At 35.0% G+C, this 11,480-nt stretch overlaps 1 protein-coding gene across 19 annotated transcripts in view; it reads right to left on the bottom strand.

Moving 5' to 3' along the window:
• LOC136039633 (protocadherin Fat 2-like) overlaps nt 1-11,480 on the bottom strand; it is a 264,014-nt gene that overhangs the window by 227,543 nt on the left and 24,991 nt on the right. For all 19 annotated transcript variants that reach the window (XM_065723534.1, XM_065723540.1, XM_065723553.1 and 16 more), the window contains exon 3: nt 3,700-3,836. In XM_065723534.1, coding sequence (XP_065579606.1) covers nt 3,700-3,836 — 137 coding nt within the window. The remainder of the gene's footprint in view (nt 1-3,699; nt 3,837-11,480) is intronic.

The following is an 11,480-nucleotide window of genomic DNA, read 5'->3' as shown; positions in this document are numbered from 1 at the left end:
TAATATAAAAATCTACAAAACCAAAGGCATTTCTCATTTATTAACTTAAGTGTGAAAATTTGATCGACCCATTCTCTATTCTTCCTAAGACCACACTGTTTCTTTTTTAAAAATTTTTTACAAGCATCTCTAAATCTAAGAATTATCACCATACTAAGCAATTTTCTATCTACAGAAACCACTCTAATGCCCTATAATTACCACACTCACTCTTATCACCTTTCTTATAGAGATTTCTTATTTAGGATTTTTCTAAAATCACTAGACACTTCCTCTTTTCCAAAAATCACATTCATCAAATTCAATAATTAGCTTCTAACATTATAACCACCATATTTAAGAAACTAATTTACCACACTATTAGCACATGGGGCTTTACTGTTTTTTAATCCTTTTAGAACTGTCACCAATTCATCGTCACAAACTGAATCTTCCTTCACGTCCAATCTGTCACAAACCTTTTCATTCTTCTATATATCTTTCCCTCTAACTCTATCACGATTCAGCACATTCTCAAACTGTTCTATTTATCTCTCTTTAAATCTTTCCTTATCAATAATGGTGGTCCCGTTCCTATCTTTAACGGGGACAAGTCCAGATTGTCTATACCCTCTCATTTTATCAAGATGCCAGTGCAATGTTCTACTATTATGCCGTCTGGTTGTATCTTCCAGATCTTCAGAAATTCTATCCATGGCCTCCATTTCACACCTCTTTAGTTTATATTTTAATGCTTTCTCCACTTTCTTTAAATTCCTTTAATTTTCATGTGATCTCTCAATCGAATAATTCTTGTACGAGCCCCTTCTCCTCTCTATTAAATAAAAAGCATTTTCGAAAATATTCAAAGCTCTGTTTCTTCCCAAAGGCACCATCAGTGACTCCCTAAACCATTTTCAAAAAAAAAATATTCCATATCTTCCTCTAAATTCTAAAATTTTAAACTTTCCAGATTAGTATTCAACTGTTCCTGGAATTTTTCTCTCAAAGTCTCATTCCTAGAGTCCAGCAACGTCACAGCCACTCGAAAGCTTTATTTAAATTTCAGTTTCAAATTAAACGGATCTCTAAATGCACTCCTTACTACCTAAGTGTCTTGTATTGATCCTACCAGTCTAGGGTTTACAATAACATAATCAATGATGTGATCTCATTACCACCATGTGAATACCATGCTGACAAATAGGTCATTTTATGACAAAAAACTATATTGGTTATAACTAGTTTGTTATACCTACAAAATGGCAGTAGTCTGTAGCAATTACTATCTTCTTTTTCTATGCCAAATTTACCTAGGCTAGGATACCAACAATTCCTTTTTCTACTGACCTGGGTGATCACAGTTTCTAATTAAAACAGCATATTTCTACCTGGGACCCTGTCTATTCATTCCTGTGATTGTAAGTAATATTCATCGGAGTCACTACTATCTCTGTCAGTCAGTTCTACAGGGTCATATACTACTGTGACTGATAACATCAACTTTTTAATTATGAAATGAGCAAATAGTTTTCTATTATTAAAACCTTCCCAAACTAAACAAAACTTAGCAGCTTCCTTATTAATTAAAAGCCAACTCCTTGTCTTTGTACCCAATTCTTCATCCCTGAGCAAATAAATTCTATATCACCTAATTTCATGTTTCCTATCCCTGGAGTAGGAGTCTCTGAAACTCCTAATAACATTTGGTTGGACTAAGGCTCAATGATTGTCTATTCTCAATTGTATGTCTATGAGTATATGATTAAAAATCAGTGTTTATGACCAAACATACCTACGGACCATTAGCAACATACAGCTGGCGTAAATAATCTGAAGCCAAAGGCCGTTGAAAGTATGCAGACAAAAACGTGACGTTTCCACAACGATCAAGAAAAGACGTCTCAGGTGGCTAGGCTACGTAATGAGGTGACCGGAAGAGACCATGACAAGGGAAGTACTACTAGCAGCTCACACTTCCTCATTGAAGAAAAAGCAAGGTGGCTAGATGAAATCTTGGCATAATGTCGTTAGAAAGGATGTCGAACCACTTAGGGTATTCCAAAAGTGCCGTCACAAGTGGGACAAGGCGCGGCGGGAGTTTATTCGACCACTCATAGAGGAAAAACCCCATAGAAGCATTTGGTTCAGCTACTTCTTGATGCCAAGTTGGGCTGAATAGCCTGTGTCTCATCTTAAGTAAGTATACTCAAGGCTAGAGCATAATGGGGAATATAATTCTATCCTAAAGAAACCTAAGGATTGTGCTGATTTTGAACATATATATTCGATTTTTTTTCCCCGTACCCATCAATTCAAAGCATTACAGTGCAATTATTCTTAAAAAGTGTTGAAGAGTTGTGGAGAACGTAGAATTAGTAAACAGAAACCTCGATTATTTTAGAAGAAATGGAAAATATAACATTCTTTTCTTAGCCAATAAAAAAGATTATGTCAATTAAAAATGGGCTTGAATTAATTTTAAAAAGCTTTTCCAAAAAGAAGTTTTTCAAAGAAAAGTAATACTATTTTATAAGAAATAATATACACCAGAGATGAACAGAAATAAGGTCAAATGATTTTTCAAATGTAAGACTACCGTAAATTCCTACAAAAAAATAAATGGAACACAAAAAGAACAGGAAATGTAGTAAATAAACAAGTTAAACTAAAAACAAGCTAAAACTATCGCAAAGAGAAGAAGGAATATAGCCCCACTGCCTTCAAAATACCAGAACGTAATTTTTACTTTACTGAAAACAAAAATTGTTGTAAAAGTTTTCTCTTTTAAACCTTAACAAATGTAAAATTATTAAGACTTTCAGGAATGAATATTGGTATACATAATACTGCCCATCCGTATTCTTTTGCTCTATTCATTAGTCTTCGTTATTACGGTAACATTATTTTGATGTTACAAGTAATAAAAGACACATAAGTAAAAAAAAGATTGATTAATAAAGTGTAATAAATTTTTTGGTCTTTAGAATGCCTAAGATCCCATCAAATATTGGAAACCGTGGTGATGACAGTTGTCTTGTATATTCTTCAGCGTTCGGCAACGCTAAAAGAACAATTAAAGGAGGTTTACTACATATTTACCTATGGTTTGTTTCAGCATAGTTTTAAATACTATTTCAGCGACTTTACGTAATCAATAGACCAGTCCAAAACCATAGTTTTATTTTACTTTCTAGATTTTTGATAAAAAGAATGGTAAAGATGACAAGTGGTGTTTGACAAATGAAGGATGGTAGGTTGCCAGAAAGTTGTTATTTTTAACCACCAGACAGGGGCCAAACGAAAAGTGAGGTGTCTTCGAATGGGATAGGAAAATTCATAATAAAGAATTTAAAGCAAATAGCAACTTGATGGGAGGGAGCACACTGAAACTCTGAACAGAATTGAGTTAGCCATAATCGTTTGCAGCTGTGCTGGCTTTTTGTGGCTTGGTGCTTTGATCAATTTTGACAAATGGTGATGTTATATATTTGTGTTATTTCATATATTTGTGTATATAATGTGTGTCATAATTCAGTTGCCGCGTTGCAGAGTGACACCTACTTGAAAAATTATCAAAGTAACACCAGAATTATCTCAACAACACCAATCATTTTGACACATTATACCCAATCCTAGGAATTAGACATATAATTGGGCATAATAGTAGTATTTCCCAATCCTAGGAATCTGACTGGTCAAGTCAAAATATTATAGTACCTTGTCAAAAAAGTTTTCTTCGTTAACAGGCCTTCTGTAGATAACTTCGTGGATATCTCCATCTTGATTCACAGTAAAAGGGACTTTGGATGTGCATTCAGCCCCACACTCGCAATATGAATTTTCACCACCTTGCGCTAGATAGAATAAAATTTGCAATAAATAATTAAAATTTACAATTTGAACTATATGAATAAAACCAAACTCAAATAAAAATTGCTTTTAAGGTTTTTGAATTGTTGTAATCCCTTGTTAAAATATACACAAATATTTTTCCAAGTAGGCCTACCAGTTTTTTGCTCTTTAAGCAATTAATGTATTTTCAGACTACAATCTTTTCAAAAATGTTATTTGATTATTCTAGTAAGTCGGATTTCTTAATAGCGATTTCTAATAAGCTGCAAAATTTTAGGTTTTGTTTTTAAGGTGTTTCAATTGTTATAATCCCTTGTCAAAATATATGCAAATATTTTTACAATTATCGGTTTTTTGCTCTTTAAGCAATTTAATACACTTCTCCATACATGAAAATCTTCAATTTTTCCCTTTAAGTGTGACAGCTGTGACAAAGTCACTGCAAAACTAATGTATATTAAAATGAACTCGCTGACATAAATAGTTTTTTCCCAAAATTAAGGCTCTTAACGAATTTTCTCAAACTTTTGACCTATATAATCGTTTTCTTTTAGACTGGAATACACCACGATGCCAATGTTCCCGAAAAAATATACAGCCGTATTCGAGAAAAAACACATAAATACATACATAAATAGATATACAATTGTTGCTCGTTTATAAAGATATTATATATATACAATACATTTGTTACATTTAAATATTCCATTTACCATTCAATGGGAAAATTTTCATTTAAAATCGGTTGAAATATAGCTCCTGGTAGTACTTATAACCCCCTATCCCCCAGGAATTTTATGGAAAAGCCCATGATGTCCTGCCCCGTGTTCCTCCCCTCTGGGCCAGTAAGTATCTTGATGCAATATCTATACTACATAGAAAAACTATTGCAGCAATTAGATTGATACTATCACCCTATCCCCAAGTACCAATAATAAAGGTGTAGACCAAAAACATTCCCGGGTATCAAGAGGGATTAGATATCCATTTTTACCTTCCGCTCCTTCCCCAAAACTCACTCTATATTTATATGAAGGTTCAATGAGAGTTAGAACTTTTGGGTATTAGAATGGGCTCTTTTAGGCACTTGTCTCTTGCAACTCCTTCATATAGCTGATGTGTACTTAGTACTTACATACCACTTAAATTAATTTTTAAGAAATGTGTGGTAAATCAGTTTACATGAATGAAGCATTAGAATAAATATAAGAAATATTTTGTGTAATGAAAAGGGAAGCATCTACCCCGCAGCACCACTTTCCAGGTTTGTCTAAATGAGGGAAGATGATAATTAACTCCCATCCCCCAAGTCCCTTTCCAATGTTTATCTGTAGGCTCATGGAGAATTGGACAATTTGGGTCTTGAAATTTGTTCTTTTAAAAATCTGGCACCCCCCACCTAATGACCAACCATCCATCCTTAATAGTACCTGATGAACAATTATACATAACAAAACATGATTTCATGAAGAATAATTTGAATAAACTGAGTTAAATCTAGCATTAAGATAAATGTCCTTATTAAAAGTTTGTCTTGTAAGAACTCCGTAACTTTTCCGAGAAGAATGTGCCACCATGTGGCATTACTTTCTCTGCAACTAGAAACTCAACTTACAGTTCTTTCATTTTTTTTTTCAGTCGATTGGCATTCTTAGGATTTCAATCGATAGCAACTTGGCACTCTTTGGGTCAAAATCATACATTTTCAAGATTTTTCGAAGATAAGGAAACTCAACTCAGGCCCTCCGACACTCCTTCCTAATAGCCAATGTGAAATTGTACCTCACTGTATACAGTTTCACCAAACATAGAATCTGAATCAACTTGGCCACTTTTAGGACACTATTACTCCCACCCCCCACCTCAGAAGTAATGATAAAGAAATAGATCAATATTATACATGGGAACCAAGTAGGATTAGAGAGCCAGTCCCAAAAACTCATTTAATCATAGGCAGCGCTATAGCACTTATTATTTATTTTTTTATTTTAGACCAGGGCCCTTCGATATGGAAGGAGTTGTCGTAAAAAACTTCAAATTTGATTACAAGTTGAAAAGACCAGCTTACTTTTCAAAAGTCGAAAGTGATTGGGGGCACTCCCCCCCCCAACGCCCATCATTTCCCCAAACACATCCAATCGAAAGTTTGAGATTGCCATTTGTTCAGCGACGTTGAAAGGTTCGGAAATAAAGTCTATGAGGACGACAACACCCCACACACAGCCCTTAGGGCAAGGGTTTTATTTTACGTCCTGGGGGCATACAACATCTTATAGAAAGGGTGGTCGTATAAACTTCGGAGAGTTCTCTTTGGACTGGAAATCAGAAGTTCTATAGCCCTTTTTAAGAGTCAAAGTGATCGTTGGGTAGCTATCCCCTCCCCCAATCACTTCGTATTTTATCAAAATTTATCTGATAGAAATTTCAAGATAAACATTTGTTCAAAAAATAACCCAAATTTCAAAACAACATGGCCTTTGGGTTGACACAACCCCCTAGAGTCTTAGAGTAAGGATTGCAAGCTATACCCCTGAGATATATAAAGTTCTTATAGAAGGAGTAATCGTGTGAACTTTAGAGAAGGCTCAATTGATTAGAAATGTATAGTTCTAGTTCCTTTTTAAGAGTCAAAAGTGGTGAAGGGCAACTAGTCCTCCGCTGACGTGTCTTTTCTCCAAACGTATCCGATTGAAATTGTGAAATTGCCATTTTAATCACAATAGTCCATAGAGTATGCAAAAATATGTTCTGAGTGGACACTACGCCCTAGAGCCCAGGGGCAAGGGTTGTAATATATGCCCCGTGGTGTATAAGGTTTGCAGAGAACGGGTGGTCACATAAACTTCGGATCAGAGGGGGCTTATCTTATTGCAAGTAGGAAGTTCTCGTGTCCTGTTTAAGAATCAAAACTAAATAGAGGACAATCATCTTCCCCCAGCCACCCTTCTTCAAAACACATCCAATCGGTATTCTATGAGCTAAATTTTGTTTATAATTGTCGATAGGGCCAGTAATTGTGTCTGGGGATGTCGAACTCCCCAGAGTCCTCAGTGCAATTTTTTCATTGTTTACATATAGTATATGTCATTGAGAAAGGTATGAATCTTGAACTTTACTTTCCAAAAAGACAATGGGTATTCAGGTTAGACTTTCGGATTCTTAAAAGAGGCAGCAGAACTTCTGATTATATACGAACTTTCAGAACTCTTTGAAGGCAGTAAAGCTCTCCGAAGCTTATATGACCACCCTTTCTACAGAAACCCAATATGCCCCTAGGACATAACTTAAGAACCTTGTCCTGATCACTGTGGGGACGTTTTCATCCTTAAAAACATAATTTTTGGACCTTGCAACTACGCTGAGGAAGCTATCCCTCTAGATTTCCAATCAAAGGATCCATTTTTGAACTTTCTGCGAGACTACTTCTATGCAGAGTACCCTGTTCTAAACCGAACAAAATAATAATAATAAATAAATCAATAATTCATTGTGACAACATCATTCTTTACTTAAGCAGTGCTATTGCCATGCCTATGACAAGTGATTTTAAAATATTACTTATTATAAAAAAAAACAATGTTTGGTTTTATGTTATAACTAGTGTATGTAATTTTAGAAGAGTGTCGCGAATAAAAAAAAAATATTACTTTTTTGATTTCAATTATGAAAAAAAGATGCTTTATTATTTATTTTTTTGTCTTTTGGTTATACGAAAATTATTTATTCAATACACAGATGCATTTTGAGATGCAAATTTACAGTTAATTGTATGTTGACATTGAGCGGAGAAATATGCATCAATTGAAAACTCCATTTGGATTATTTTCTTGTGTACCATCAATGTATGGCAAGACAACACTTTTAGCGAAAATAATTTAAAATCGTAAAAAAATGTTTTTGGAAAATTCTCAAAAAACCTACAATTTTTATAACATAAGGCAGGATTCCTATGATAAGATAAAGGCTATTACAGTAGAACTAAAAATAATACAAGGATTAAATGTGTTTGACATTACTAAACCAAACTCTTGATTGATGGTGATTTAGCTGAATCCATTAAACAATGGTCTTAGAAGATGCCACAATTGTTCACTGTGCACTCTCACCACAAAAAATTCCATAACACTCGTTCTCCACAATCTATGTCGTATGCAGTGCTGTCACTTACTTGAAGTACTTTTACTTGAAGTACTACTTAAGTAAAATTTTCCATTACTTGTACTTATACTTAAGTAAAAACTCTACGGTGTACTTATTACTTGATACTTAAGTAAGATTACGAAATACTTATTACTTAAGATACTTTTAATGTACTTGTTTTACAAATACTTTACCTTTGACAAGAAAATTTTGTGTGTCTGTGCTTTGGCAATGTACAAGAAAACATCACTTTTAGATTTAGAGCAAACTCAGATATAGCTTTTGTGTGTGTGTGCTTTGGCAATGTACAAGAATACATTACCCTTTAGATTTAGAGTTAACTCAGATATAGCTCCATGCCCTATTTCTGGATATGAAATAATGTATTTGTTTTTGCCGAAAAAAAATATAGTATGATTAGCACTTGGTTTAATTTTTGTTTAAAAGTAATATAAAAAAGAAAATTGAAATTATTTCACAGTTCACTGGTCGACAGTGAGCTAAAATCCCTTGTTTTGTGCTAAATGTTACATTTGGACCATATTATTGGTAAAACTACTGAAGATATGAATCTTTGCCCATCTAAATGTTATCTGCAATAAACAAGTCTAGGGAATTCTAGCTGGATCCAATGCAGTGGTATTTTTTCAAATTCGTTCCAGCAAAATCAGGTATTCAGACGAATCTGACTTCAGATTTGTCACTCAATTCATAAGTTATAGGCCCAACCAAATTAAAAGAAAACTCAACTTTCTTAAGACTTGAAACCCTCTTCCCCTCGCCCTATTTGATAAAGGGGTTGTGATACCAGAACTTGATATGAGCCCTGATCTCAGGCATCTTTGGTCTAGTTTTCATTCGGATCCGTTACTCCATTTGCCAGTTATACTAAATTAAACAAAAAATTTAAATTTTTCAGGAATTAAAACTAACTCCCCCTTGTTAAATTTGAGCTAGGGTTTTTATCTCAAAACTTGATTTGTCATGGTCTTAGGCCTCTTTGGTTCAATTTTCATTCAGATCACTTTAGTCGCAAGTTACTCTGAATTAAACGAAAAACTGTTATTAGCAACTCTCCCCCTGTTTTATTTGAGCTAGGGTCTTCATCTTTGAACTTGATGTGGCTCATGATCCTTGGCACCAAATCTGGCCATCAAAATCTTCATCCAAATCCAACCAGCGGTTCTCCCCTTATATGTGATTACACAGACGGACAGACAGACAGGCAGACGGACGGACAGATTTTGCAACGTCTTAGGTAGTTGTGTTGGCTCATTGAATTAAAAAAAAAAAGAAATAATAGCATATCATCATCCAGGCATCATCGCCTATTTGGATACTGAAAAATATCCATCAAGATAGGTTTTTGAGATCTGTCCGCCCGTCGTGCAATCGAATATAGCGGGAGAACCGCCAGTCAGATTTGAATTAAAATTGAACTATTTGGATTAAAATTGAGCTTAATTAGGGCGATGGGGCTTTAAGTGTTAAAAAAAAATTCGAGTTTTTCATTTAATTCACTGTAACTTGCAACTGGAGAGATGAATTTCGATGAAAATTGAAAAATTGATTTCTGGGATGGAGACCCAATATTAATTAAGGTGAGGGGGAGGGGACTTTAAGTGCTAAAAAAGTTGAGTTTTTGGTTTGACTCAATTTAACTTGCGAATGAAGTAATGGATCTCAATGAAAGTCAAGCCAAAAATACCAAAACCATAAGACACATAATGTTTGGAGATGAAGACCCTAGCTTAATTAGGGGGAGGGGGCTTTAAGTACTAAAAAAAAGTTTTTCGAGTTTTTCATTTAATTCAGTGTAACTTGCGGGAAATTGATGGATCTCAGTGAAGATTGAACCAAAGGTGCCTAAGACCGTGACAGGCATCAAGTTTTGAGATGAAATCTCTAGCTCAAATAGAATGATGGGAAGTGTGTTTTAAGTGCTAAAAAAGTCAAGCTTTTGGTTTAATTTAGCATAACTTGCAAATGGAGCAACGGATCCAAATGAAAGCTAGACCAATGCTGACCAGGATCAGGGCTCATATCGAGCTCTGATATCATAAGCCCTATCTAAGATATGGCGAGGGGGAGGGGTTTTCAAGTTTTAAGAAAGTCGAGTTTTCCTTCAGTTTCGTAGGGCCTGTAACTACTTCCACCCATGGCTTGCTCAAAGTCTGGAAATAACCCTTTTCCAAATTAAGTCATACGGAAGCCAACCTTCAACCAAATATTCTATCCCCAGAGAAAAATTACTTTGTATGGCACTTGGTATTTACCAAAAATTAGATCGGATTTTCAGTAAATTTGATATTTAGAAGGATATCATGTCTCAGAGTTCTTACTTTAAATTCCTACTGGATCAGGTGACATTGGATGGGGAAACCTAAAATCTTCGAAAATACTTAGAGTGGAGAGATCGAGATGAAACATAGTGAGAAAGATAAGCACAAGTCCTATATGCGCAATTGACATAAATAGAACGAATTCACTCTCTTTTGGGGAGTTGGGGGGAGAGTTAATTCTGAAAAATTAGAAAAAATGAGGTATTTTCAACTTACGAAGGAGTGATCAGATCTTGAATTTCATCGGATGAAATTTCATATTTAGAAGGATCTCGAAACTCGCATCTCATGTTTTAAATCCCGACCGGATCCAGTGTCATTGGGGGGATTTTGGGAGGACTGGAAATCTTGGAAAACGCTTAGAGTGGAGTGATCAGGATGAAACTTGGTGGGATGAATAAGCACAAGTCCTTGATACGTGATTGACATAACTAATGGATTCGCTCTCTTTGGGGGAGTTGGAGGGGGTGTTAATTCGGAAAAATTAAAAAAATTGAGGTATTTTTAATTTAAGAGCGGGTGGCCGTTCGTGAGATATTTTTGAATTTGATATTAAGAAGGAACTCATTTCTCAGATCTCTTATTTTGAGCCCCGACCAGTTCTGGTGACATTTGGGGAGAGCTGGAGGGGGAAACCGGATATCTTGGGAAACACTTAGAGTAGAGAGATCGGGATGAAACTCGGTGGGTAGAATAAGCAATTTTGTAGGTATAACAACCTAGTTATAACCAATACGGTATTTGGTCACAAAATGGCCCATAAGTAGACATGGTATTCACGTGATGGTAAGACAGCGAACCTTATTGATTATGTTATTGTAAACAGAAGACTAGCAGGATCAATACAAGATACTAGGGTGTATAGGAGTGCCGTTATTGATGCTAAAAGTAAAGATCATCATTTAGTAGTGTCTAAGGTTAATTTAAAGCTGAAATTTCGGAAGGGTAACTCCCTCCCGGAAAGTTATGATGTTGGTAGACTTCAGGATGAAAATTTGAGAAAAAAATTTCAGGAACAGTTGAGTACTAAACTTGAGGGTTTAAAATTTGACAATGTGGAAGATGGATGGAATAATTTCAGAAAAACGATTTGTGAAGTTGCTGATGGTGTCTTTGGGAAGAGTGCTAAGACTGCAACTAGGAATATTAGTGAAAAAGCTTTAG

Source organism: Artemia franciscana, chromosome 2, assembly GCF_032884065.1.
Source record: "Artemia franciscana chromosome 2, ASM3288406v1, whole genome shotgun sequence".
Classification (NCBI taxonomy): domain Eukaryota; kingdom Metazoa; phylum Arthropoda; class Branchiopoda; order Anostraca; family Artemiidae; genus Artemia; species Artemia franciscana.
Note: the sequence above shows the minus strand (reverse complement) of the source record. Positions and strands in the feature narration are given on the sequence as shown.